We start from the raw sequence: 27,343 nt of genomic DNA on the forward strand, positions 1-27,343 counted from the left end.
GGTCAACTACAACGAAGTCATTGCGACTTGCTCAGCGATTGGCAGGAGCGCGCTTTATGATTGACGGGCGTCACGATGGTTGGTCCTTGAGACACACATAGGAGACGACTGACCGGAGCTTATGACTGTACTGGCCTCTTCAATGCGGCTCTCGCAGGTCCAAGAAGGGCAAAATCTCCACCAGAAATGATGACACTCTCTGATGATGACCCCCTGCTGTTTCTGACCGAGCTGGAAAAAAAAAGCGACGGCAACGAAAAGGAAGACACCAACAAAAGAGACGTGTAGCATCTGGTTGGTAATACATGACGTACCTAATCGAGGCTGTCCTCGAGAACAGCGGCATCTTCGAACTCCGAGCAAAGGAGCTCGAAGAGCGAGGCTCTGCCTTGTTTCTTGTTGTACTTTTCATACTTGAGATGACGAGGCACCTTGAGGCCCTGGGTGTTATCAAAGCATGACCAGAAGTTGGCCTCGGCGACTTTGCAGACTTTGACAAGTGAAGGGTTGGTGGCGGCAAGGTAGCGGAGGACGGCAGGAACGCGGAAGTCCCATGCCTTCAGAGCGCTGGAGTAAGTGTAAGTTAATGTTCTTGGAAAGTTTCATGGATAGTCTTACCTTTTCTTCCACTTGCTTTGAACAAGCAGAGCAAGCGCTCCATTACCCAATGCAAGCTTAAACCAGTAGACGACCTCGGCGATGTGCAACTTTTGCTCAACCTGAGGACGTGCCCGGGCAGCCTCGGTGCCGTAGGTGTCAGAGATGGTTGTAGAGATGATGAATTGGCGGTATGAGCTAGTAGTGTCTTCTTTGCCATAGAGGCCGGGGTTCTGAGAGTATGCGGTGGCGTAGAGAGGGTGTAAAAGCTCGCTACGATCGCGGAGAAGTGCGATGTGATGCCCAGCAGGTACCCACTCCCCAGCAGATTGCGGCATCTGCCCAGAGGGGAGGTTGGTAGCCCAACAAGGATACGTCGAGTAGTGTGGGTTACTGACGGTCCACTTCTATTGTGACCGTGCATCTGATCAGCAACCTTACCATCTGGTCCTGGCAGCCGGAGCAGCTGCATTGTTCATTCTCGCACTGACCATTGTTGGCGATGCGATGGGGCACAACAGCCAGTCATTACTACCAGGATGCTGTCTCGCCACAATACACGAGAACAGCGAGCATGTTGAAGACGATCAGAATGGCAAAGACGAAGGTCACAATGACTTTTGGGATGTCCTAGTGTTGCTGCGGGCGATAAGGTATTTTGATGAGTGGCAGAAGTCTGTGGAAATGTTCTACATGTCTTGTGAAAAATTTGATGCATACATAAGTGTGCAACCTAGCTGCTGCTGCTGCTGCTGCTGCTGCTGTTGCTTCTTCATGCTCGCCGTCACAAGTATGGCATGAAAATGTGCTTGCTTGCAGATGTCTAGTAGACAACAGTCTTGAAAGCTGGGAAGGTATAAGTCCAGCTGTCGATGGAAGCCTTGTCGTGTACGCAGTCAAAAGTGCTGTTTCCATGCCACAGAGGACGGCTTGGCCACTGGCAAAGCATCTGAGTCTCGCCCTCGTAATCGCCCGATGAAACAGTAGCATTCAGACGCGAAGGCTTGTTGCCATTTTCGACCCAATCGATCATGATATTCATGTTGTTCTCAGGGTAAGGACCAGGCTGAAGGCTGTTGGTTCCGCAGTGGGCAGCACCAGGAATGAGGTAGAACTGATACCAGTCCTGAAGCTCTTTCTGAGCATCTTCGTGCGAAAGATGGCCATACATGACAGAGCGGACTGACTGCCAGTAGTGGACTGAAGAAGCAGCAGGCACACTGGGATCAGATTCGCCGTGGTAATGAATGAGCTTGCCACCAGTCTCCTTGAAGGTGGTCAGGTCAGGATAAGTGGTCTGCAGACTGTCCAAATAGCGGACCATGCCGACGGTCATCCAGTCAACGAGAGTATCGTAGGTAACACCATCAAGGTCGGAGAGGTTGTCAATGTTCAGGAGCTGAACAAACTTGGTCACGTACTCGCCGCCGGTCGAAGGGATGTTGAGCTCCCAAGAACTGGTATTCGTGTTGTAGGTCGGGTCAGCGTCAGAAAGCTCAGAACCGATCTGCCAAGAGAGGTATGCACGCTCTCCTTTCGAGCTGTGGAGACCATCATAGACAGCTTGAGCGACAGCAACATCTTGAGCAGTAATGGTGCCGTTCTGTGCAGGAGTGGTGCTGGTTTGACTACCCTCAGCCTGACGCTTGCTGAACCCGAAGCCAAGGGATGAGCTAGTCTCCGCAGCACAGTAATAGGACTCTCCGATGAGTGAAGTCAGGTTGAAATGTAGCTTGCACAGATCGGTACGGGAGATGACGCCATCGGTTCGACCATCGAGGGGATCGCAAGCAGCAATGGTCGCATTCACGATCTTGGCCAGCGCACAGGGAGGAGGGTAGTAGTCCATAGTATGCTCGACAGTGGCCGGGTAGACGTGATTGACTTGTTGCTGAGCGAAGCGGAAGGCAGGTGCACCAGTAATAGCTCCATCGTATTCATCTCCAAAGCGTTGGACCTGGCTCATGCCCTCGCGACCACCATCAGAGCAGCCCTCGTAGTAGGTGTAGATCTTGGTGTTGTTCATGCCGTAAAATCCTTCGGTAATATACTTACCGACCTTGGTCATCTCGCCCAGAGCCTGGTAGGAGAACATATATGTTGCGTCCCAGTTGATGGATCCATCGCCAGCGAGTGCGACCTCGTCGTAGCTGTAGTCAAAAGCGTCATATCCAGCAGAAGTGGCACCACCGACAGCGCCGTACTCGAGACCTCCAGTTGCGGTGCTCGAAAGGGAGAAACCACCTGGCAATTGTCAGCCGATGACGCGGATAAGGTAAAGTCATCAGACTTACCTCCACCAGCGACGTAAAAGCGCTTCTTGAAGTCAGAAGGCTGAGGGAAAGCGTACTTGACAACGACCTCATCGTTCTTGCCGGTATGAGTATAGGTGATGGTAACGTTGCAGTAGCTGTAGGTGATGCCAGAACTTGCTCCGCCCATGCCTGCCATACCAGTGGAAGCATTGTAGACAGCACTTGCGGTAACAGCGGACGGGATCAGATTGATGCCGAGGAGAGTACCGTTGGCAGGCAGAGCGGCCTGAATATTCGAGATGGTGCAGACATCGGCGAGGGATGAAGCATTTGCAGCGGCCGTGAGACCTGCAGCTACGACTGCGCGAGCGAGGTGACTCATGGCTGGTTGGAATTCAAATAGCGAAAGGGTACCGGAAAGCGGAGGAGGATATTGTAAGTAGGTCGAGGTGGATTGTTCTGCAGATATCTTCGTGATTGCAAGCTGCTTTATACTCGAGCACTCTCAAAAAGGTATTCATCAGACCATAGGCCGTGCAACGGTGGAGACGGCGTAGCGATGGCCACGTAAGATGGCTCGCAAGCAATGCATTGATTCCAAAAACCATGTATGCAAGAGCTCTAACAAGAATCGACAGTTCGGGCTAGTGACATGAGTAGAATTTCTCCACGCATACCATGTCGTCGCATGAAGTGGTGGCTGATGGCCGCCAGGCCGGTTGTGGCTCGCATACATGTTCAAGATGCCGCCTGTCATTGACTCGTACTGCGAAGGTCGCGGTTCTGTCTATTTTGGCCATCCCAAGGACGTTCGGTCTAGTTTGTCTCAAGAATGAAGTGTAACGCGGCGCGTCAACCTACCTCGCCGAGAATCGATTCTGTATAAGAGGATCATCATTAATTGTGGTGGGGAGTGGGGATTTTGTTATCATTCGATTCTGGGTGGAAGAGCGACTCAATAAAAGGTAGGACCGATGATTTGCACGTAAATCACCAAGTATGCATGTTTTCCAGAAGTTGAGATGTTGAAACCGCGTTTGATGTTTCTCGTGTCGCGGAGGAAGCTTCGGCCGAGCGGCAGCGTCATCTCAGCCTCAAGACCACTTCCTGACCGTACAGTGTTTTCCAATCATGCTTTTTGTTGAAAGCAATCTGTGTCTGAAACTTGATGAGTATATCTTGGAGGAATGTTGTTACCATGACGGTCGTATACTATCTTGCATAATTGCCCATCTTGGAATATTTGAATTTCAAACGAGCTGCCGTGACGTTTCCGTGTGTGTTGCAGATAGATTTCAGATGTTCACAAAAATGTCGGCAACTTGTCTACAAAACATCTGACGACGAAAACCAAGGAAGTAAAAGCAAGCTATATAACAAGTCACTCGTTTCGCATAGGCATGATACAGTTACAGTAGAGGGACAAGCCGTGAAGAACTCCCAAAGATATGGTCAGGGTGATATCCACGACAGGAAAATCTTTGTGACATGAGGTGCTCGCGGTTGTCTGCGCTTTGCGTTGTGTTGCGTCTTCCCTTTCACTAGGTCGGACAGCAGCGCAACAGCGAGCACTTTTCAAAGCATGAATGAAGCAAGTGCGCAAGGATACCAAGCGAGATAGAGGCGTAGAGTGATCATGATTGACCGACTTGCGACAATGGGCTCAGCAAGACAGTCGTGACAGTCCAAGCGACCGAGCAGCATTACAAGAGACACTCGAGAGCACGCAAGAAAGTAGACGAGAGGTCACGGAGAGTAGCGAAGGTACAGCAGAGCACATATAAAGCAAATGGAAAGTCAAAAAGAGATGGTGTGCAATCAACAATGAGTTTTGAATTGCTGCTGCAGACTAATAATCTAAGCCGTAAACCCAGATCCCTCGAAGCAACTGCCTCGCCATCATGTTTCATGCAAGGTCGTGACAGCAGAAAGGTGGTATCGTTAGTGAAATGCTCAACTCATGTGACCTTGAGAAGAACACCGAAGCAAAGAAGAGACAAGCTTTTGAAAGACAAAAGTGTCAAATCGTTTACTTCTTGCCAGCCTTGACGGCGGCCTTGGTGACCTTACCGGCACCACCCTTGTCGGACTTGGCGACGGACTTGATGACACCGACGGCGACGGTCTGTCTCATGTCACTGTGAAGAAAGTCAGTAAAGAATAATTGTGTCAAGGAGGATAAAGGATAACATACCGGACGGCGAAACGACCGAGAGGAGGGTAGTCAGTGAAGGCCTCAACACACATGGGCTTGGAGGGAACCATCTTGACGATGGCGGCGTCACCAGACTTGATGAACTTGGGGGCGGCCTCAACGGACTTGCCGGTACGGCGGTCAATCTTCTCAACAAGCTCGGAGAACTTGCAGGCGATGTGGGCAGTGTGGCAGTCGAGGACGGGTGCGTAACCGGCACCGACCTGACCGGGGTGGTTCAGGACGATGACCTGGGCGTTGAAGGAGTCGCAACCCTTGGGGGGGTCGTTCTTGGAGTCACCGGCAACGTTACCACGACGGATCTCCTTGACGGAGACGTTCTTGACGTTGAAGCCGACGTTGTCACCGGGAAGACCCTCGGCGAGCTGCTCGTGGTGCATCTCGACGGACTTGACCTCAGTGGTGACACCAGCGGGGGCGAAGGTGACGACCATACCACCCTTGATGGTGCCGGTCTCGACACGGCCGACGGGCACCGTGCCAATACCACCGATCTTGTAGACATCCTGGAGGGGAAGACGGAGGGGCTTGTCGGTGGGACGGGTAGGAGGGTCGATGGCGTCAATGGCCTCGAGGAGAGTCTTACCGGTGGCCTTGGCCTTGGTCTCCTTCTCCCAACCCTTGTACCAGGGGCAGTTGGTGGAAACCTCGATCATGTTGTCACCGTTGAAACCGGAGATGGGGACGAAGGGAACGTGCTTGGGGTTGTAGCCGACCTTCTTGATGAAACCGGAGGTCTCCTTGATGATCTCCTGGTAACGGGCCTCAGACCACTTGGTGGTGTCCATCTTGTTGATGGCAACGATGAGCTGCTTGACACCGAGGGTGTAGGCGAGAAGGGCGTGCTCACGGGTCTGGCCATCCTTGGAGATACCAGCCTCGAACTCACCAGTACCGGCGGCAATGATGAGAATGGCGCAGTCAGCCTGGGAGGTACCAGTGATCATGTTCTTGATGAAATCACGGTGACCGGGGGCGTCGATGACGGTGACCATGTACTTGGGGGTCTCGAACTTCCACAGAGCGATATCGATAGTGATACCACGCTCACGCTCGGACTTCAGCTTGTCGAGGACCCAGGCGTACTTGAAGGAACCCTTGCCGAGTTCGGCGGCTTCCTATGAGGTTGTCAGACATTGTTGCTATTGATGGTGGATGATATGAGTGGCGAGAGGTGTTGTGAAAATTTTGCGAGTTGGGCGTCGAGAGCGGTTGAGTCAAAGCGCGAAGCTGAGCTCAACCCCACCAAGCGCCCAACACCAGGGTGAAAATGTGGGAAAACGCAGCGATCTTGTCGAAAAAGAAGGCGCAGAAATGTGAATAAGGTGAAGGAAGAGGATGGCTTACCTTCTCGAACTTCTCGATGGTACGCTTGTCGATACCACCGCACTTGTAGATCAAGTGACCGGTGGTGGTCGACTTACCGGAGTCGACGTGGCCGATAACGACGACGTTAATGTGGGACTTTTCCTTACTGCAGGCGATGGTTAGATGCTTGCACGTAGCAGAAAAGAGGATGGCAGAGCGCCATGGAAGAAGACATACCCCATGTTGACGGTTGTGTATGGAAGATGGAGTGAAGTACGGTTGAACTTTCTGAAGAGAGGTTAGAAAAAGAGGAAGGAAGAAAAAGAAGAGCAGATCCAAGAAATAGCAAAGTGGAGCCCGCTCAAGAGGTCAAAGCTTACCAGATACGATTGCTTGACGAACCGTGGTATGAAGACGGTGATGAGAAGAAGGGCGCGGGAGGGGTGGCCTTTTTGAGTGTGTGTGAGCCAGCGCACTGACTAAGCGAGCCAAAGGGTCTAGCTTCAGTTGCCCCGCCAAGCTAGTTTTTTTCTCTCACTTTTTTTGCTGCTTCGTTGGGAGCCCACCAACTGAGAGCGGAGCCAGCTGGAAAAAATGATGTAACGGATGATGAGCCAACTGTCGTTTTTTTTTGCTTGCTATGCACTGCGGTGGCGGAGGCAAACTGCTTGAATCGAGAATCTATGTGTGTATCTTTCACTTGCGGTGTCTCGACCTGGACACAGCTATCGCATTCCACGTGACAATATGCTCAATGAACTGCTCTCAGGGCTCTCTATTCGTGCCGATATGCCTATTATTCCCTCTGTATAGCCGCTCACTGCGTATGCTTGGTGTAGTTACTATCGATAACGTTTGGGCACCACTGAGGAACAGCCGCCGCTGTGCGCTGCCCCTCCAATTTTTTTCCGGCACACCGCTCGTCGTCCTGTCACATCTTACCGTTGCTTGCAGCTCACCATTTGCCGCAGTGGATAGTCGCGCGTCTAGCCTGGCCTGTTGCTAATTTGTATCTGAACCCTCCTTTTACTATTCCTTTGCTATCCACTTTTGCTACCCCGCCGCCACCAATGTCTTCCGCAGAAGCTCTCCCCGCCTACAAGCGCGACCTCATCTCGCTCACCCTCTCGTCCAACATCTTGACCTTTGGCTCCTTCACCCTCAAGTCCGGCCGTATCTCGCCTTACTTCTTCAACTGTGGTCTGTTCTCCAAGGGCAAGCTCATCCGCGGCATCAGCGAGGCCTACGCTCGTACTATCGCCGAGTATTGCTCCGCCCACCCAGAGTTCAAGTTTGACGTCCTCTTCGGCCCTGCCTACAAGGGTATTCCTCTTTGCGCCACCACTGCCGAGAAGCTTGCTGGCATTGACGAGGCAAAGTATGGCGACCTCGGCTTCGTTTACAACCGCAAGGAGGTCAAGGACCATGGCGAGGGTGGTCTGATGGTTGGCGAGAGCCTCAAGGGCAAGAAGGTTGTTGTCATTGACGATGTCATGACTGCCGGCACTGCCATCAGAGAGGCCATCAGCATTATCAAGAGCCAGGGTGGTGAGCTCGTTGGCATTATCGTTGCCCTCGACAGACAGGAGAAGACTCCCAGTCAGAGCGAGAAGGAGGGCAAGCCTGATGACGGCTCCGACAGACCCAGCACCATCGGCCAGGTTCGCCAGGAGACTGGTGTTCCCGTTCTTGCTGTCTTGACCCTCGACGATGTCATTGAAGGTGTCAAGGGCCAGGCTACCGAGGAACAGCTCAAGGGCATGGAGGACTACAAGACGAAGTATGGCGCAAGCAGCTAGATGAATGAGATGAAGCATATGAGATTGAGGACGGCATATTAAAATAGATACCCATGACAACCCAGATGGAAAAGCATTGTACTTCCGTCATACTTCCAAAGACCGCCGTACTTGATCAGGCTCCTGCTGCCAGCATCATTCCTTCGTAAACTCATTGTGACCGAAAGATTGCTTTTCGAAACAGCTCCTCGTTCGGAGGAGGTAATCAATGCCCAACAACCCCTTCGAGTTCATGCTCTAATGAAACAGGCTGCCAATGAATACTCGCTAGGAGACGTTACTGGCCACACCAAAAGAAAGAAACATCTGCCTTCCGACCTGCGGCAGGCTTACTTGGGTAGCTCTGTTACTTGTTATTATTCTGATCCTGATGGGTTACGTGACTTTGCGTTTGGACTCTGTGTCCTGGTGTTTGATGAGTAAGATGGGAAAGTGGATGGCGTATGATATGAGAAGGGCGTGATGGGCGAGGGCTGTGATCGCAATGTAGTAGGGCTGGTGAGCAGCTGCGACTGCTGTGTCACTGCTGATGTCTCCTGGTCGCTATCGTCTCGAGTCTCGCCAGTAGTTGTCAGTAGAGGAGGTAGATTGTGAGTCGAGCGTGTGGATGGCTGGCCGTGCTCGATGGATTCAGTCATGTACTCATCAAACCCTGAGTCTTGGTGTACCGGTGGCCCAAACAAAACACGTTGCTGTCGTGGAGGGTGTGGAATGCCTTCATCGTTCTCTGGAGCCCGTCTCCATGGTCGTTGATGTTGGTTGTTCGCTGTTTCGGCCGGATTGAAGTCCAATTGGAATGGCGGAGCATCAGGTACTGAAGGTCTTTGTGGTATGATGTTTGTGGAATGGTCTTGTGAGCCCTCAGCGTATCCAAAGCCTGGCATATCCTCATCGCAAAGATACTCGCATGCTGGCAACCCTTGGCTCAAAGACAGACTGGTCGTGCTACTAGCTGCCGACCTTTGACGATGGCCAGATGGACTTCTGCCTCGGTTTGGTATGACATAACTCCCGGTGCTTTCAATCCTGTACTCGGTAGATGTCGCTGCGTTAATGAATTGATACGGGTCTGTGGTAGGGAATGAAGGAGCAAAGCCAGCTGCTTTCCGCTGGCCTCGTTTGAACTCTTCAACTGCATTCCAGTCAACGGCAGACGTTGGATCGTTGAAGTCTTCATGAGAATGTTGACTTGTGAAGCCGTGATCAGAGGGTTTTTGGGCCATGCGTCTGCTTTCATACTCCCGTGGAAAGAGCGGGAACATCGATAGCAGCTCTTTTGCACTCGGCCGATCTCTAGGCTGATTGCTCAAGCATGCATCAATGATGTCTTCGAACCAGTTCGGCACATCCTGTGCTGTTATGCGAGGCATTCCTCCGGAGCTAGTTCTTGTGACATGCTCAGGCTCATCGTCTTGCTCCGCCAAAGCCCAAAGAACCATTCCCAGCTGAAATATGTCACTCTTCACATTGATAAACATGCTAACCTTCTGCCCCCTTCGAACAAGACGAAGAAGCTCTGGAGGTTCCCAACCGATCGGACAGCCACGACGATTAATGTCAATAATCTTGGCGTCGTCTTCAGAGTTGATGACGATGTTGGACAATGTAAAGTCGCCTTGGACAAACCCAGCTTCGTGGATCTCAGAAAGACCTTGAGCGATTTGATAAGCCCATTTTTGTCGGCGATGCCACGGCAACGAACTGCTCAACTTGTCATCATAGATGACATCGACCAGAGCACCAAGTGATGCAAAAGATATCAGTAACCCTTTGATAACCCTTTCCTCATCATCGACCACCAAACCATGAAATTCAATCACGCCGTTCGAACCGCGAAGTTCATTGAGCACCTCAATCTCATATAAGAACTCATCAATTGTATCTGGGCCTGGAATCTCTTTCTTAATTAAGACCTGATTGCCGACTCTGACCTTGTAGACGAAACCGGAGATGTGTGATTGGAAATCGAGCTCGCTCTCACGATACATACGACAGCCTTCTTGTGCAAAGTCCACTGATGGATATGTGATGACCTCGTTAATGTCTTCGGTAACATGGACATGCAGCTGTCCGTCTTCTGTCTCGAGCTTCAGATTTGTAACTGTGTCGTAGAACTCGATATCGGGTAAAGACTCTCTGATAGCTTCATATATACGTTGATTCTTGTCTCGTTGGAACTTGAGAGATTTGAGATCTGATTCGAGAGATGATGGAGGGGCGTCTCTGTAGTCACAAGACACAGTCACCCTGCACCAGCGGTTTGGTTGTTGGGCGTAGGTAACAAAGAACTTCTCACGATCAGATTTATCTCGAAAGTGCATACTCAAGTTGAGGATCCACGTCGATTCGAGCTCTGCTTGCAGCTCATGGTCGTCCAGAAAGGTAGCTTCGCCAGCCGCCTCTAACAAAGGCGGATTGTTCTGGGGAGGAGGATTGAATAGGTGGTCATGCTGGCCGTCCCCAAACGGGAGAGGCCTAGTATCAAAGTAACCCTCTGCATGAGTGTCGGCAAATGGCAAACGCATATGTCCTGGGGTACTGATATCTGGGGCTGAGCGAGATGATGATGGAGAATGACAGTGTCCGGGACTCATTGCTCGAGGTCGCCGTTCGGCGCTCACCGCTCTTCTTTCTGTAGCACTGGGTTCGATTGCTAAAAGTTTTTCTCTTTTTTCGGAATTCTGCCTTTTGGTGGTGAATTGTCGTGACAGTTCGGGAACAACTTTTTTAGACTTGGACAAGGTACGGCCGAGCAAGCTATTTCCCCGCGACCTTGATGGTGCCAGCATTGCATCCTGTTGTACTGAGCCATCGTTTCCTGATTCTTGTGTTGGCGCAAGGTGGTGGTCATTCAAGGCTTGCTTTTGAGGGTCCTGCTGGTGTGACGAATCATCAGGCAAAGCAGGATCGACTTCGTCCCTCTTCAACCAGCCGCCAATCCTGTGCAAAGTTCGAAGGACAGAGGAAGAGCGTTTTCTTGAGGGGTCATGTCTGGGTAGGTCGCGTCGAGAATTGGACATGTCTTGGTGAAGCCCATGGCTATTACTACTGGCGAGTGGGAAAAGCTGTGGCATAACGATGGAGCTGACCATTCACAGTTCGCGGCACCCTCGCTCATGTATCCGTCATCCAAACAACGAGACCAAGGCAGGCTAGACTTGTACGAGGAACTATTCTCGAACCCAGGTCGTACAATTGTGCGGGACCATGGTCTAATCTAGTTCCAGGCAATGCGGGGGACAGCGACCGGGTGCTGTTGGGAAGGGGAGGCAGTGCATCCTCACACAAGTTACACAGGGATCAGGAGGCTGAAATACATCCAGCGTGCCATGGCCTTAAAGGGCGCATGTTGCATGGGAGGCGCAGAAGCTTCACCGGAAAGCGACGCGGTGTGTGGGTGGAGACAGATGATCGCCCCAGCCGGATGGAATGGAAGCCAACATTCTGAATCGCGAGGCTGGTCAATCATGTTGCTTGTTCATAATTCTGCCATCATCCAGCCAGCCACCTCGACCGACATTGTTCTCGATTACTTGTAAAGTGCACGCAACCGCTGTCAGATATGATATAATGCTTGTCACCAACACGAGTCGACCTTTGACGTCTGTTGGTCAGTGCCGCAAGCCTTGAAGCGCCTTGAGGCACCTCAGTTCATGGTATTGCATCTTTGCACCTCTTCCTGCAGACATGCGCGCATCGATGCCATTCCACCATCTCGGTTATAAGCACCCCTTGTGCGCGCCTCGCTACTGATTGGTTTCTTGAGTTTTGTCCCTATTCTACCTGCAACAAGGTGGGGTCGCGCCAATCTGACCTCGAAGGATAATCTTGGAACCACTGCGAAACGAGTCTGATCCTCTGAAGGATATAACATTGCAGTCTACTTTCAGAGGCATGAACTATTGACGACTCTAGATATGCCACGACAGCCGTTTTGTGCTACGCTGAGCTGGCTCTCCGGGGAACAAACGCGTGCAGCCATAGCGCTGCTTCCATCGTCAGGGACAAAAATTAGCTCTGCAGTCTTCCTTTTGACACATGCAGCTTGATTGTGCCCCACCTTAACTTCGAGAAGTTTTTACCGCCATCGTTGCTGCACTGTTCTTCGCTTCTGATAAAGCAGCTGCAACATTCAACCAACCCGAACCATGCTTGCGTAGCTGCACTACTGAGAGAGCCACCAACCCCAACTATCATCATCGAAATCTATAACAGGCATTATTGATTGATGAACTGGATAACCCATTGCGAATAGCTTGTTTGTGTTCTGTTAGCTCAAACCTACGTTGGCCGACATATCACACGACTCTATCATCTATCGACTACAAACATGTGACTATCTCAGTCACCAACTTGCAAATCGGAATCTGGAGATGAGAAGCGGGGACTCTGGGCCTAGTATGTCGTTAACCTCACGCTTGACTGACTTGGCTGGAGAGAGGAAGTAGTCGTTCAATGCAAGCTGTCCCTTGGAGCTCTTGCAGGGTACTCCTGTTTGCTCCAAGAAGTCGTAGAAAGAAGCGCCAACAAGATCATTGAAGGTGGTGATATTTGTATAGGCAAAGTTAAGTACAACCCTCACTTCGAAGTGCGATACTGCAGACTTCGGGAGTAGGCCAGATTTGTATGCTCTCTTTTTCTGTTTATGTTTCACGAATTTCTCAATATTGTACCACACGATATCAGTTTCCGTACTCATACAAGGACCTTTCTGCTGGCTGCTCTATCATCGAGTCTCACTTCACCGTTCTTGCCATCTCTGACTCCTCGACGACAAACGCAGTCTTCCACCAACCTCTGGTCAAAAGTGTCACACGCGTGACGGCTAGACAGCTGTGTCAACACCTTCCGTGAAGAGTCCGATCGTTCTTTCTCGAACATAATCACAAAGCATCGGAGCTGGCCATTGAAATTACATTTCACTGCAGCTACAAGTCGGGCTATTTTGACTACCCATAGTCTCACACTCCGATCAGCCTTAATCACTAACTCAACCGTTACTTCCTTCCAACTCACCCTCTCCTGCATTTAGTCCTCCAGCTCCTTCCACTTCTTTCATACTTCTGCCTCTCCTACGCTTCACAGCTTCCACCTTGTCACATCATCTTCCACTATCCCATATATATCTTCGTCTACTTCTCACACCTTGCTCATCTAATTTTCTTCGACCTATTCTACAACTCTACTCCTTCCTTCACCAATCACCCATAATTCCACAACCGCATAACCATGAACTCAGGCATGCAGTCACCAGCCATGGCAGATCATGTTCTCAGCAGCACTTGGAATCCATACAACCCAAGATTCATGGATCAGCCACTCGCAACCTCCATGCACGCAGTAGTGCCTCACAACTACATACCTCACAACCCACAGCCCGCCCACACAGACCCCGCCATAGTCCGTCAACTTCAAGACCGCATCAACATCCTAGAGCAGCAATGCTTCCAGGATGGTCTAAATGCTCACTTCCGCAACTTGCAAACCTCGCAATTACTCCAGAACCTTGAGTATCGATTTCAGCATATGCAGAAATTGTTGTCGTACGATAATTCTTCGCTCCGCCATCAGATCCTGGACCTTGAAGCGAGAGAGGAGGTAAGAGATAATGAAGACTGCACTCGTCGCATTCAGTTGGAGCCAAGAAGTCAAGAGCAGAAGCTTGCATCGGCAATGAAGAATGTCAATCTGATGCGTATTTATGCTGGTGTTTCTCTCTCTGGCAATGCGACGTTTGAGGAAGTATCCCTCAGAGCAGCAGAGCAAATGGAGGCTTTGGCCAAGACTCTCCGTAGCAGGGTCAATCGTGGGGGTGCGGCGTATCTGCTCGAAGCAGAGGATGCAGAGGCATGGGCTGCAAAATTAAGGGAGGATGCAAAGCCTTCCCAGCAGCGCGAAGTCAACGACAAGTTGTCGGAAAATGCTGAGATCCCTGTGGAGGATAAGCCTGAGGCAGTCAGTCACCCAGAGGTCCAATTCTCAGATGTCAGTTGGGACGCTTTGTTAGCTCACAAACCAGACGAACCTGTGGAGTGGAATCTCTCACCTCGTAGTAAGGTCGTTACGCCTTCGAGAGGAAGTCATACTCCAGATGCAACGATCATTGCTCCGGTCGCTCGGAATGTCAGCATTGACCAGGACGTGACTTACACACATGAGCGACCGACATCAACAAAGTCATGGTCGACAAACAGCCACGCCTCTCGTCGCTCTGGACCTTTGCATGCTCTTTCCTCAGAAGTCCCTACCAAGATTGAAGAATCCTCTGAAAGAAATGTCAGCGCAGCCAAAATCGAAGCAGTCCCGATCAAGATCGAAAAACCCTCAGAGAAGAGTGCCAGCCCAGTTCAGGTCAAAGCAGTTCCAGAACTGCAAATCAGAAAAGTGGCTCCGCACAAGAAGTACGCTGCTCAGCAAGCCAAAGCATCAGAAAGTTTGATATCATTCAAGGACGACGCATCTGCAAAGGAGAGATTGATTCCGAGTATTACTCCCGAATTTGCTGAGGTTGAAGACCTATTACTTGCAGACCTAATTGCAAAGGCACAAGTACCATCATTTACACTCGGAAACGCTCCTATGAAGGGGGACTTGGCTCCAAGCATCACTCACGAGAATGCTGAGGTTGAGACTGAAGTTGACAAGGCACAGGTGCCGCTCAGAAAACTACCACCCCATCGCAGATTTGGTCCTACACAAAAAGCTGAAGCTCCCAAATTTTCTGGAGTTGAGCCCAACATCACAGCTAAGGAAGAGATGCCATCCTCCTCCATGAGAACAAACAAGTCCATGACAGTCGAAGCTCCCGGACTTCATGAAGTTGAGCATGTCGACAAGACTGGAGAGAAGACGCCGCTACCTTCTGTGAAGACGAAAAAAAAGTCGAAGTCGAGAAAGAGGGCAAAGAAGATGGAAGAACTTAAGGCAGCTGAGGCAGCTTTAACAATCAGAGATCGTGATGAACCTAAAGGGGAAGTGTCATTAGAGAAGCAGAATGAACACAAGGAGGGCATGCAATCAGAGAAGCAAGAAGAGACTATTTCTTTGCCAGAAACCAAGACCCAAACATGGCAACCCACCTATCTCAGAGACCTACCCTCTATACCTGCAGATGAACCCTCTACCATCCCTTCGCTTCAAGAAATGCACCGCTTCGACCGCTCCTTCATCCTCAGCCACCTCGGCGGCACCCGCTGGCTCCCTTCCTTCTACAGCGTCCCCGAAGACGAACTCTCCCTCCTCCCCGGTCGTGGATTCTACCTCCTCGACGACCAAACCGAGCCCTTAGCGCCCTCATCTCCAGGCCTCCACGGCAGCCTTGTGACTCCAATCCTGCGTCTACCAGAAGATAACAATCCTAACACTCCAAAGCCAGAGTCTATGCACAATGCCCCTTTGTTCCTCAAGTCGGGGCAAAAATACATTTACTTTGGGATGTATACCTACCTCCGCGCCGATCGTCTAGACATCGACAGATGTTCCTCTTTACTCCCTTCCTCGCTAAAAGCATTCTGGGCAAACCAACTCACCTCTCCAAACCGTCCAAAATGGGTTACAGAGCTGTTGCAACAACACCTCTGTCCCCCTCCTACTTATTCCGGTCCTTTGCCTTCTCATGTCTCCGATGATACTGCGTCTTCAGCTTTAACGCAACACCTTCAAATCCACGAATCTTGGCATCGCGACACGCACCTCAAGACTTCCTTCCTCAAGACTGAACACATCCTCGCTGCGTTCGAGGCTCCGGATACAGGTGGCGAGATGCCTGGGATAAGATTCTGGTGTTTGGGGTTGAGGTGTGAAGGGTGGGATAAGGGATTCTACGAAATGATGGTTAGGGAAGAAGGAAATTGGGAGAAGGAAGGAAGAAGGGATGGAGAAAAGGAGAGAGAAAGACAAAAGGAGATGTTGAGGTTGTTGGGAAGGAAGGGAAGACCGATCAAGTGGTAAGCACGCGAAGACAAAGGTAGGAAACAAAGTCGTCGACATCGCGGAGCTGAAGAGAGAAGCAGCTCGCGTGCTGTCAACACGACCAACGTTCGGGAGAAAAGGAGTCTCGACAGTTCTTGAAGACAACGGAGGAGCTATGGAATTCCCCCAAGACTTTCTTGCGCAAGGGGCGTGGAAAGAAGAAGACTTTCTCGTCAAGGAAAGTCTCGAGCATACTTGACCTTGTGTTTTGCATTTTTCTTTTGAACAGGCTCATTCACAGGGAGAGCCATTCACCGAACATCTCATTATCGAATTCACATATTGCAAAGGAAGGAGAAATAACAAGAGATCAATGTTAATCAATTCTTCATAGGCTCCAAGCATCCCATAATTACAAATTCAAACCCTCAAGCAGCGTGAGCCCAATCTCCCAGAGATATCGTCTGAACATAAAAAGAGGAAAAAGAAATAAGAACATAAACGCCCATAAAATCATCTACAACCGAGAAATGCTTTGAAACTGCCGTGACAGAGAAGAGGTGTATCGTGTGTACTCTTCATTCCTTCTTGAAAAGTTCTGCCCTTGAAAACAACAAACTCCGTAATATGTAACTTGCTTCCCATCCAGGCTCTTACATTCTTCTAGGACCAAAGTAAAGCAGACCACCAATACCAGTGAAGGTCAAACCCATCCACCACCAGCGGTCAGGGTTCATGACCTGGCTCTGAACACCAGTCTTGAAATTTGTAGGAACCTCTCTGGGAATGTCGCGCTTGGCCTTTGAGGTAGAGGTGGGTGAGGCAGCGCCGAGAGTGGGGTTGAGAGTTTGAGTGGGCAACATCTGGGGAGGAGAGAAGACGAGGTACAAGGGCTGCATGATTTTGCCGTCAAACTCGGTGAGGTCCAGGCGCGGGATGTTGTGGTAGGGGTCGGTGTAGATGCGGTATGCCTTTTATTCTTGTTAGTTTTGATACTTGAGAATCGCCGAAGAAGGATGTTTGACATACCTTCATGTGCTCAGTGGTGTTGTAGCGCGTGTAAACCGAGTGGCTGTTCTGGCAGGGCTGGGATAGCAATTGTCGGCCATCGACGGCGATGGGGGTCATATCCATGGAACCGTCGGAGTTGATCACGTAGCTGCCGTGTTGCCATTGCATGATGGCGCCAGGGCATGAGGGGTCGGTAGGGTTGGAAATTGCGCGGTAGTAGGCTTCCTCGTAAAAACCATCGGACGTAAAGGAGTATGAGATGCCCGTTCGCGCGGGCTCGATCAGGGTGTCGCTGACGGGGTCAAAGAAGCCCTTCAGTAATGGTTAGCGAGCATTCAACAAAGCGTAATGAGGAGACATAACGTACAGGACCAGTCAAGGTCTTGTTGGACTTTGTTGACCATGTGCCGACTATTTTGGCGTCGGTGACCTGGGCTGAAGCGACGCTGCCAAAGGCGAGGGTCGCCGTCAGGGCGTATGCTGAGGGGAGTCTCATGTCTGTCTGTGGCGCTCTGCGTTTGTGGTGTCTTCGTCGTTGGTAGACGGATATCAAGGCGAGCAGGGTATGGATCGGTCGTGTGTTTTTCTCGAAGGCAAACAGAATAACTGGGTGGAAAACAAGGTTGAGCGAATGGTTATTGCGACTCTGAGGACGACGACGCGCTTGGCGGGCCCAAAACACGGAGAAGGAGAAGCCCAGCGAGCCCCTGCCCGAAATAGCTCCTCAGCCTCCTCTCCACACTGAAACACTTTGCTTCGGTCAACACTATGCTGAATGCCCTTGCAAGAGCAACGATTGCTATTCGCACTGTCAATACATCCAAAATTGCTACAAGGACCTTTTCATCTCAAATGTCGTCAGCCACTCTAGACCTGGGTGCCGAATCTCAACTGTCGGACAAAAAGGCTGTGAGAAAGAAACTGCACGGCCTCCTATCTTCGCTACCGTCAGATCACGTCCAACGTCAATGTCCGTTCTTCATGTAGTTGCGCCATGTCTCCCATAGTTAAACTGACATCCTGTAAGCCGTCAATGCCACAAATTTGCTCTTGTCACTGCCAGAATATAAAAATGCTCGTTCTATCAGCATCTTCATGTCGATGCCTTCTGGCGAGATCAACACTAGAGATCTTACCAAACATGCTTTGAGCTCAGGAAAGCACGTCTTTGTGCCGTACATCTACAAACCCAAGGAACCTCGTCAAGGTAATTTGCCCGCTTCCATCATGGACATGCTGCAGCTGGCCGATGAAGAAGACTATGCTTCGCTTCTGCCTGACAAATGGGGCATTCCATCAATCCCCAAAGAAACTGTCCCAGATCGTGCAAACTCGTTCGGAGGGAAAGGTATTAGTAATGGAGACTCACCAGCTCCAGATGCAGCAGGTCTAGATGTGATTCTCATGCCCTGCATGGCTTTCGACCAAGACCTGAATCGATTGGGTCATGGCAAAGGCTACTACGACAACTTCCTCACACGGTATTGTTCGGCACAAACAGCAGATGGACAGAACAGAAAGAAACCGTTTTTGGGTATGTACCGACGCCTTTTTAGCATTTTTCGAATAATGTCCCCTCTCTCTAACCTCTTGGTATCCTAGTGGGATTTGCGCTTGCTGAGCAAATGCTTCCTTCTCAATATCGTCTGCCGATTGATCCATGGGACTGGAAGGTAGATGCGGTGGTGCTCGGAGATGGCGGGTCAGAGGCCAGATTGGTGAGGGCTTGAGATGATGGCGAGGCGCTCATGGTAGATGGCGGATACGCAGAGCAAGTCATAGCTGCTCTAGGCATTTGCGAAGATAAGAAATTCATCAAACTCATAGACTCTGGATGAGAGCAACGTTGTCGCCCTTGAGGAGGATTTGGCCTGAGAGTACAGGTTAGCGCACGAGTCGAGACATGTCGCATGGCAGATGTAGACATACCGAGGCTTCTTCTCGACTCTTCAGGATCGGACTTTGTGGGTTGCTTGACCTCAATGGCATCGTCGACGACCAGGTTCATGAACTCATCGAAGCCCTGTATATTTGATCAGCATGCGCGCAGATGAAATGAGGTGGCAGCATGACGGACTCTGATGGTACCCTCGATACGGATGCCCAGCTGTTCGAACAGCCATATCGAGACCTTTGCGCGGGTCTGAAGAAGCTTGAAAATGTAGTTGATTGGCGGCAGCAGCACCTTTCCACCACCTCCGCGTCCGCGTCTCTCCATCTTGTCTAGTGGTTTGGTTGTGCGTGTAGGATCGATATGGCAAGTCGCAGTCGGCTGTGTTGATGCCTAGAATGAGACAGGGTATGGGCGAGTGGTTTTGAAGAACAGATTGTGGTGATGAAGTGGATGCGACACGGTCTCGTCGCAACAGCAAGAGCAGCCAGAGCAAGCGCAGCAGGAGCGACCAAGACCGCAGTCTCCAGGTGAAAGCAGCAGGCGCACGGACAAAATGTGTTTCTGCGTCAGTGTCAATTGCGGCCAAAGAAACATGGAGACCAGCCCGATTCAAATCAACAAACTCGCTCCTTTTGTCTATTCATTGCCCACTGCTTTATTTGTTTTTAGGGCCTATTAATTCGAGCAAGCAGCCACGCCTTCTTCATCCATCTCCCTCTCCCAGCTCATCGTCGCTGCTCCTGTGCAGGTCGCTCCGTACAGGACATCCCACCACCATGGCCGCCAACGGCACCCAGGCCTTTGCGCCAGTCCTGGCTGCTCTTCAGACTATGCAGTCCAACGTCGATCGTTCACAGAAGGGCCAGGCACACGAGTTTCTCGAACAATTCCAGAAATCTGTATGCAAAATCACACACCACATGGCCCCCTCCATCCCCCACTAACCATACCAGAACGAAGCATGGAACACAACCTTTCTGATCCTGAACTCGCCTGAAGCCTCTACCGAATCAAAGCTCTTCGCCGCAACGACTCTCAAGGGCAAGATCATCTTCGACTTCCACCAGCTGCCTCGCGAATCTCTGCCCGAACTGCGCAACACTTTGCTGTCGCTACTCGCCCAATTTAGCCAGGGCCCCAAGCCTATTCGCACACAACTATGTGTCTGCCTCGCCAATCTCGCTATCCAAATGCTCGAATGGAAGGACGTACTACAGCTCGTCGTTTCCACCCTCGGCAACGACCCCAATGGCATTGCTTGCGTCCTCGAGTTCTTGCACGTCCTGCCCGAGGAGGTTACAGAAGGAAGAAAGATCAACCTTACCGAAGATGAGCTGAGGGATAGAACAATCGAACTGTTGGAAGAGAACGGAAACCAAGTCCTCACGCTGCTCAACCAATACGCTCAGTCGTCAGACGCTGCCTCAAAGAACCCTCAACTCATGGAGTGTATCACATCATGGATCAGAGAAGTCCCGTTGAACGACATTGTCAACTCACCTCTCCTGAACGTTGTCATGAATGCATTGGAAGCCGACGTATCCTTCGAGTCCAGTGTCGAAACTCTTTGCGCCATCTTCAGAGAAACAAGAGACGTTGACGAATGCATGGCCATCATCAAGACCGTCTACCCTAGAATCATGGCCATCCGACCAAAGATTGCACAAGCTGCCGAGGCAGAAGACTTTGAAATGCTCAAGGGTCTTACGCGCATTTTCGCAGAGGCTGGTGAAGCCTGGGTCGTTCTCATCGCTCGTCTGCCTGAAGAGTTCCGTGGTCTGGTTGAGGCTGTACTTGAATGCGCTGCTAGAGATACCGAGAAGGAAGCCATCAGTAGCACTTTCATCTTCTGGTACGAACTTAAGCAGTACATCACTCTGGAACGCTACATGCAGGCTCGCATGCAGTTCGTCGACATCTACCTCAACTTGGTCGATATCATGATAGGACACCTCGAATTCCCCAAGCCTGAAAGCGGCAACGACAACGACCTCTTCGATGGTGATCGCGAACAGGAGGACAGATTCCGTGAGTTCCGTCATCAGATGGGCGACGTATTGAAGGACTGTTGTGAGGTTATTGGCGTCACTGAATGTCTTCAAAAGTCATATGTCAAGATTGAAGAATGGGTCAACACGTATGGTGCCCAAGCGAGCGCAGGAAATGTCCCCGAGTGGCAGAAGCTCGAGGCTCCTCTGTTCAGTATGCGCGCCATGGGTCGTATGGTTCCTCCGGACGAGAACATCATGCTGCCCAGATTGATCCCTCTGATCGTCCAGATTCCGGATCAAGAAAAGGTCCGCTTCCAGGCTGTCATGGCACTTGGAAGATACACCGAGTGGACCGCTCAACATCCTGACACTCTTGAAGCTCAACTCAACTTTATTATGGCTGCGTTTGATCATCCTTCTAAAGAGGTCGTCACCGCTGCTGCTCTCTCCTTCAGATTCTTTTGCAACGACTGCGCTGAGCTCCTCAAGGGCTTCGCCAACCAACTCCAGACCTTCTACGAAACCGTCATCAACAGATTACCGCCAACAAGTCAGGAGGAGATCACAGAAGGTATGGCATCGGTGCTCTCAAAACAGCCCATCGATCAGATCTATGCCTCTTTCAAGATGTGCTGCGACCCTGTCGTCAAGCGTCTGATGGACATGGCTCAGTCTGCCACTGGTGAAAAGGAAAAGCTGGCTCTTGCAGACCACCTCAACCTTATTACTATCTTTGTTCAATGGATTCAACCAGAGATTAGACCTGGTGAGCCACACCCTGCCGTGCAATACTGCCAGGAGATTTTCCCTGTTCTGGCCGCCATTGCCGACAACTTCTCCAACTTCTCTCCCGTTCTTGAGCGCGTCTGTAGATGCTGGCGTCACATTGTGCTCGCATACCGCACACACACCGCACCCCTGCTTCCCGATCTAGCCGAGAAGTTGGCATCTGGCTTCGCTGCATCAAGGCAAGGTTGCTTCCTCTGGGCTACTGATTCGATCGTTCGTGAGTTCACCGACGAATCAGAAGGTGTCACTCCTGAGACGACACAAGCAATTTTCAACTTTTATGTGCAACAAGCCACTACCTTTTTGCGCGCGCTCAACGACCTGCCTCCTGAACAACTACCCGACGTCATCGAGGACTTTTTCCGTCTCTGTGTAGACGTACAAGCCTATCATTCACGCCAATTCATTGCAAATGAGCTGACACCTACTCTTCTGTCCGCCGCTTCCACCTCGCTCACTCTCCTCAAGGACGAGCCAATTCTGGCGACTCTTCACTTCTTGCGTGACTTCCTCGCTTACGGCGGCGAGAACGCACCTATCTCAACTTTCAGCGAGGATCCTAATCGCCGCCTGAACCCACCAGAGATCCAAAACGCTGTCAAAACACTCACATCCCAGCAAGGCGAAGTGTTGGTACAACGCCTCATGACTGGCATGATGTACACTTTCCCGGCCGATTGCTTCCCAGATGCTTCTGGAGTATTGCTCGCAATGTTCCAATTGATGCCAGAGGCAACCGCGACTTGGACGGCAAACACAGTCTCCATGCTTCCTGCTGGATCCATCAGCCCGCAAGAACAAGAGCGACTGTTGCGCAACATCGAGCAACGCATTCAATCAGGAGATATACGCAAGATCCGCACACTTCTGCAAGATTTCACAAACTCGTACAGGAGAAGGAACGTTGCACCCAGAGAAGGCCTCGGTAGATTGGAAGCTGCGAGATTCCGCTTTGCCGGGTAGATGTGGCTGTTCCATCGCTCCTGCCTGCTTTTCCTTTCGACGTCAATAGATTCTTGGACAGCGTCTACAAAAATGTTGTTGCTGATTGAACAAAGGAAGAATGGGGTTCTCCAAAAAAAGCATTTAGTGCATTGCTAGCCTTTTTTTCGCTCTTTTTTTGGTAGAAATAAAAGATTACTTCCAAAGATTCTGCTGTCTATCCATTCTCACTCAAGACTTGGTCCATCATGCTTCTGTCTCTGTTCCTGCCATATGTCAGATTCCAGTCTTGTTGTTGGTGATCGGTTTCTCGCAAAGACCTTTCCTGATCACTAATAAGTAAAGCCCACCACGCCCTTCCCTCACCCACCCCTTATATACCCCCACCACCCCCTCCCTCCCACCTCCCAACCATCGCTTTACCGACAAGCGGTGGTTGTAGCCCAGCGGTCTCACGCCAACTTCTCTTAGAGGTAGTTGGGCGCCCCCCGCTGGAAAGGTCCTCGGTTCGATTCTCAGAGTCGGACCAATCTTGAAATGAAACCAGGTTTATCTGGTGGCTTTCACCCCGCTCGCTGATAGGCTCTAGACGACTGAGCCTAGAGCGGGGATTTGTTTTGCTGATTTGTGGGAGAGGGAGAGGGAGAGGATGTGGGTTTATGGCGGGTGGTTTTGCTGGGCGGACGTGGATAGGTCTGAAGACCCGTGGCTGGGGGATTCTGGATGGGTTTGTCTGGTGTGGGACTTGGTTGATGGCCGTGATGCCTCGATCTTGCGGTGGAGTCGCTGTTCTCTCCTTCTGGTCTGCTTGCTGTGAAATCAACGGCTGCGATCCAGGATGAGTATCGATGATCGAGTCGGAGGTCTGGAGATGGTAACATCGTGTCGTGTACGATGCTCTGACTGGTCCTGTGTTACCGAGCCATTCGGTTCTTTCGAGACTACCAGAGATGCGTGAACCGCTAGGTAGTCGTAGTGTTGTTGTCGCTGCTTTGTGCCGTACATCGCAGTGTCATCCTCTCATCTCGCCCAATCCCTACACTCAATCCTCTCCCTCCCCTTCTCCACATCCACACTCGCATCCCTAACACTCAAATAATCCATCTCCATCGCAGTCCCACTCGTTTCCATATCAAGATATGTCGGCGTCGGATCCGGCAATGCTTGATACAACTTGATCTCTTTCCCACCACCGTTGTCCAGCTTTGGCATTTCTATCCTTTGAGGAGTGTTGTCTTTCCTTGCACTTGATCTGCTTCTACTCCCACTACTCAGTGCAATTTTCGCTTTTTGGGCGATGCGAGCGGCGAGAGGTCGCATTACCGACATGGACGCTACGATTATACCGATTGCAGACTCGATGAGTGAGGTATATGCGATAATATCGTTTTGGCGCGAGTAGTAGTTTGTATCCAGTCGCAAGCCAGGGATATATGGGATCCTGACCACGGAAACTATACTTCCCGCTGAAGCAAGTAAGATGATAAAGTACACAGACGCCTTTGATCGCGTGTCAAGACTGAGGCCAGAGACTATGTAAATGGCGAGGATGGCGAAGATCCAATCTACAGCTGCGTTGAGGGCGGCGCAGAAATAGTTCAATGGGCCTTGGATGCTCCAGGAGAGGCAGTGTAGGTTATCGAGGTTTATGGTTGCGATGTTGCCGCATTGGCCGATGGAGATGCCGAGCAAGATAAGGTTGAAGACGACGGAGATTGTGACGCTGACGATGATGATCCAGCGGTGTAAAGGACGGTTAGGGATGCGGAGGAAGAAGAAGGCCATGGAGAGTTTGAAGAAACATTGGTTGAGGAGATAGAATGTTATGCCTAGGATACTGAGCTGTTATATCTCGTCAGTCTGATACTGTGAGATGCAGAGAGTGAAGAGGCTTTGGTTTACCTCTGCGAGTTTGACGATAGGTTCAAGACCTTGGGTCCATTCTGTAACTCCAATGGCTATGAAGATTCCACAAGCAGCGAGAAAGCAGATCTGAAATGATGTGTTAGTAGACTTTGCCGATGCAGCAAGAGTTGCCCTTCTCACATGAGCAAGTATCAAGAAAACATCATCACGACCGAAACTTCGAACAAGACAGCATCGAACCCATAACCGTATCGAGAGTGCGATGCTCGCGAGTATCGCAAGTGGAATTGGCATCACAATAATCGCCATCGGATGTAAATTATACTCTGCAACATCTGGCGAAACCATTGTTGCTTTCTTATTCTGTTCACGTTGATTCGAGCATGGGAAGAGACGAGCGACACGACAGAAACAAAAGCAAAGATCAAACAAGGAGAAACGGAGAGATGGAGGGCACACCCATCAAGATAAGAAGTGCAAGTATCAAACTTTCCCTACCTGTCAGAAACCTTGCTTCTATTACATGCCGTTTGCATTTTGGGGGTTTGTGAGTCTGCTAAACGGGTCACGCTGTGCAAAAAGACTATAACACAGCCCTCGAAAGCTGGTATACTATGGCGATCGCTAGGTTCGAGGCGTCGGCATGATGATCTAAAAGCCACAAGGACCGTTGTCGACGAAAAAGACGTTGACCTGAAATTTCGCAATCGCGTGTCTCAAACCTGGGGTTTGTCTTTGGGATGCACAAGCGAACCGCTTTCGATAAGAGAAACAGTTGGACATGGGACTCGAATTTGTCAGTGTCGTTACTGCTTGGCGATGGAGAAGAAAGAAACAAATGATATGTGCAAGGCTTTATCTTGCTCGAGGCTGAATGAGTCTGGACATAGGTAGAGTGACTGTCTACCAACTGCCTTCTGTCATGCAACCATCTTTCCCAAAAAGACAAGGAACGTTGCTCCCAGAACCCACATCGTTTCACCCTCGCGCTTCCGAAGACCTTTGCATCCGAAAGCATTTTGCATCACATCATATCTCGTCTAACTATACTCGCTGTCTCTCGTACCGTAGAGAGGCCGTCAAAGCCAAGCACACGTTAACAACGATGCTATAACAGCCTGGTCTCTACTTGCCGCCAGGAGGAGTGTAGCTGGAGTAGCCAGAGCCCGAGTTGTAGTAGGTCGAGCCATTGGGATTGCTGTAAGCCCGAGTTGTAGTAGGTCGAGCCATTGGGATTGCTATAATAGTACGAGCCATCGCTGTTTCCTTCACATTGCCATCGCTCCTCGAAAACTTGTAGGTTGAACTTACGTGTTGGAGTAGTGGTAGGAGTTGCCATTGGCAGCACTGGATCCGTAGTCGCGCGAGCAGTAGTGGTTGCCCTGGTCGTTGGTGCCACTTGACATGATCTGATACGCAGAGCCGCTGCCGCTGGAAGCCGAGTTGGAGCCAGAGCTCGAGGTGGAGGAGTTGTTGAAAGGCATCTTAGGTTTAGGCTTGAAGGTGAATGGTAATGGTTATGCTGGAGTGTTGGGGTTTGAGGTTGAGATGAGAAGAAGGAAATCAAGATGGGCTCTAAGCTTGAGATATAGCTACAGCTCTGGCGAGGGGTCTTTTGAGCCTCAAGCTTGCAGATAATGAAGGAGCAAACGATAGCGCCATAGATCCGGGTTCGGGCAATCACACCGCAAAAGAGCTTGGATGCTCAGGCGAGATTGGAGGTCGCGGAGCACGATTAGATGTCAGTGTTTGACAGTACATACCGTTGATATATGAGCATTATGTTCTCGCGACAAGAAGATAGTACCAGGTACAGGACCATACGAAGGTATGTAGTGCTGAGTTTGTGGTTCAGAGCTCATGGTAGAGAGATGGTTGAAGAAAAGCATGTGGCAGTGACGTCTCGCGTCGCGGGTCGAATCTCCAAAGAACACCCTCCACAGCAACAAATCACACAACACACAAGAGATCAATGAGCTCTGATAGCCAGGCAGAGATGCCACCCTCAACGTTGGCCAAGGCCATTCAATTCGGCCCATTCACTGTAACCTCGCAAGTCAGTCAATTCCAGACACAGCGACCCCTCCACACCGACCAAGACTTAACCCAAACGCAGGTCTTCTACAAAACACCTCTATCCTTCTGTCTCGTAAACCTTAAACCCTTATTGCCTGGCCACATCCTCGTCTGTCCTCTCCGTCGCGTCCAACACATCGATCAGCTCAGCGCCAATGAAGTCACAGATCTGTTCAGCACAGTACAATTGGCGTCGCGGACGCTGAAGCGCGTTTACAATGCCTCGGCATGCAACATAGCGATACAAGATGGCGAGGCTGCGGGACAGAGCGTGCCCCATGTGCATGCTCATCTCATACCAAGAGTAGATGGCGACATGGATGCGCACGGCGGAGGTGACAAGATTTATGAGCAATTAGAAGGTGATGAAGGAGACGTGGGCAGGCATCAGAGAGAACAAGAGGGTGTGAGAAAGGGCAAGTTCCCCAAAGTCGAGGATGACAAGAGACAGCCTAGAAGCATGGAGGAGATGGAGAAAGAGGCCCACTGGCTAGCAGAAGAGATTCAGAAGGACGCTCAGAAGTTCTCGAATGAGTCTTCGTTATAGCGTTCTATGTCTGACGGCTTATTGCACCGTGTTACAGAAGATATAGAGCTCTTGGAGAGCAGGTCATAGACGGGTGTGTTTGAAAAGCCCCATCAAGGTAGAATTGCCGCTGTACAGATATCGATCGTCTCTTCCAAAGGGT

General features: G+C 50.7%; 13 protein-coding genes across 13 annotated transcripts; 5 read left to right on the top strand and 8 right to left on the bottom strand.

Annotated features, from left to right (window-relative positions):
• Positions 1-314: 314 nt before the first annotated feature.
• On the bottom strand, positions 315-935 carry M437DRAFT_49296 (uncharacterized protein; the record flags this gene model as incomplete). Its single annotated transcript, XM_041021814.1, has 2 exons — positions 315-567; positions 619-935. The coding sequence occupies 2 exons, from the start codon at positions 933-935 to the stop codon at positions 315-317; spliced, it is 570 nt and encodes a 189-aa protein (XP_040879379.1).
• A 485-nt stretch (positions 936-1,420) lies between these two features.
• Positions 1,421-3,234, bottom strand: M437DRAFT_49399 (tannase; the record flags this gene model as incomplete). Its single annotated transcript, XM_041021825.1, has 2 exons — positions 1,421-2,841; positions 2,892-3,234. 2 exons carry the CDS (start codon positions 3,232-3,234, stop codon positions 1,421-1,423), a joined length of 1,764 nt encoding a protein of 587 aa, XP_040879380.1.
• A 1,647-nt stretch (positions 3,235-4,881) lies between these two features.
• M437DRAFT_66235 (translation elongation factor 1-alpha) lies at positions 4,882-6,617 on the bottom strand (the record flags this gene model as incomplete). The annotated part of the gene is made up of 4 exons (XM_041024707.1): positions 4,882-4,990; positions 5,047-6,185; positions 6,415-6,541; positions 6,613-6,617. The coding sequence occupies 4 exons, from the start codon at positions 6,615-6,617 to the stop codon at positions 4,882-4,884; spliced, it is 1,380 nt and encodes a 459-aa protein (XP_040879381.1).
• An 828-nt stretch (positions 6,618-7,445) lies between these two features.
• Positions 7,446-8,174, top strand: M437DRAFT_75526 (orotate phosphoribosyltransferase; the record flags this gene model as incomplete). Its single annotated transcript, XM_041026441.1, has 1 exon — positions 7,446-8,174. One exon carries the CDS (start codon positions 7,446-7,448, stop codon positions 8,172-8,174), a length of 729 nt encoding a protein of 242 aa, XP_040879382.1.
• A 1,253-nt stretch (positions 8,175-9,427) lies between these two features.
• M437DRAFT_49206 (kinase-like protein) lies at positions 9,428-10,963 on the bottom strand (the record flags this gene model as incomplete). Its single annotated transcript, XM_041021800.1, has 1 exon — positions 9,428-10,963. A coding segment is annotated over one exon (1,536 nt), but the record flags the coding sequence as incomplete, so codon positions are not given.
• A 4,222-nt stretch (positions 10,964-15,185) lies between these two features.
• M437DRAFT_49071 (uncharacterized protein) lies at positions 15,186-16,124 on the top strand (the record flags this gene model as incomplete). Its single annotated transcript, XM_041021770.1, has 1 exon — positions 15,186-16,124. The coding sequence occupies one exon, from the start codon at positions 15,186-15,188 to the stop codon at positions 16,122-16,124; it is 939 nt and encodes a 312-aa protein (XP_040879384.1).
• A 614-nt stretch (positions 16,125-16,738) lies between these two features.
• Positions 16,739-17,592, bottom strand: M437DRAFT_49114 (uncharacterized protein; the record flags this gene model as incomplete). The annotated part of the gene is made up of 3 exons (XM_041021782.1): positions 16,739-17,056; positions 17,115-17,408; positions 17,464-17,592. 3 exons carry the CDS (start codon positions 17,590-17,592, stop codon positions 16,739-16,741), a joined length of 741 nt encoding a protein of 246 aa, XP_040879385.1.
• A 356-nt stretch (positions 17,593-17,948) lies between these two features.
• M437DRAFT_84707 (nagb/rpia/CoA transferase-like protein) lies at positions 17,949-18,826 on the top strand (the record flags this gene model as incomplete). Its single annotated transcript, XM_041028148.1, has 3 exons — positions 17,949-18,066; positions 18,124-18,630; positions 18,699-18,826. 3 exons carry the CDS (start codon positions 17,949-17,951, stop codon positions 18,824-18,826), a joined length of 753 nt encoding a protein of 250 aa, XP_040879386.1.
• Positions 18,827-18,917: 91 nt separating this feature from the next.
• On the bottom strand, positions 18,918-19,314 carry M437DRAFT_75531 (sm snRNP core protein Sme1; the record flags this gene model as incomplete). Its single annotated transcript, XM_041026442.1, has 3 exons — positions 18,918-18,967; positions 19,026-19,119; positions 19,174-19,314. 3 exons carry the CDS (start codon positions 19,312-19,314, stop codon positions 18,918-18,920), a joined length of 285 nt encoding a protein of 94 aa, XP_040879387.1.
• A 452-nt stretch (positions 19,315-19,766) lies between these two features.
• Positions 19,767-22,733, top strand: M437DRAFT_49530 (ARM repeat-containing protein; the record flags this gene model as incomplete). The annotated part of the gene is made up of 2 exons (XM_041021849.1): positions 19,767-19,889; positions 19,944-22,733. The coding sequence occupies 2 exons, from the start codon at positions 19,767-19,769 to the stop codon at positions 22,731-22,733; spliced, it is 2,913 nt and encodes a 970-aa protein (XP_040879388.1).
• Positions 22,734-24,020: 1,287 nt separating this feature from the next.
• M437DRAFT_33752 (uncharacterized protein) lies at positions 24,021-24,881 on the bottom strand (the record flags this gene model as incomplete). Its single annotated transcript, XM_041019258.1, has 3 exons — positions 24,021-24,549; positions 24,580-24,704; positions 24,759-24,881. Coding segments are annotated over 3 exons (777 nt in total), but the record flags the coding sequence as incomplete, so codon positions are not given.
• A 901-nt stretch (positions 24,882-25,782) lies between these two features.
• Positions 25,783-26,062, bottom strand: M437DRAFT_34199 (uncharacterized protein; the record flags this gene model as incomplete). The annotated part of the gene is made up of 2 exons (XM_041019272.1): positions 25,783-25,837; positions 25,890-26,062. Coding segments are annotated over 2 exons (228 nt in total), but the record flags the coding sequence as incomplete, so codon positions are not given.
• Positions 26,063-26,574: 512 nt separating this feature from the next.
• On the top strand, positions 26,575-27,201 carry M437DRAFT_49744 (bis-tetraphosphatase; the record flags this gene model as incomplete). Its single annotated transcript, XM_041021888.1, has 2 exons — positions 26,575-26,634; positions 26,695-27,201. The coding sequence occupies 2 exons, from the start codon at positions 26,575-26,577 to the stop codon at positions 27,199-27,201; spliced, it is 567 nt and encodes a 188-aa protein (XP_040879391.1).
• Between the last annotated feature and the right edge of the window lie 142 nt (positions 27,202-27,343).

This window comes from Aureobasidium melanogenum, assembly GCF_000721775.1.
Source record: "Aureobasidium melanogenum CBS 110374 unplaced genomic scaffold scaffold_11, whole genome shotgun sequence".
Taxonomy (NCBI): domain Eukaryota; kingdom Fungi; phylum Ascomycota; class Dothideomycetes; order Dothideales; family Saccotheciaceae; genus Aureobasidium; species Aureobasidium melanogenum.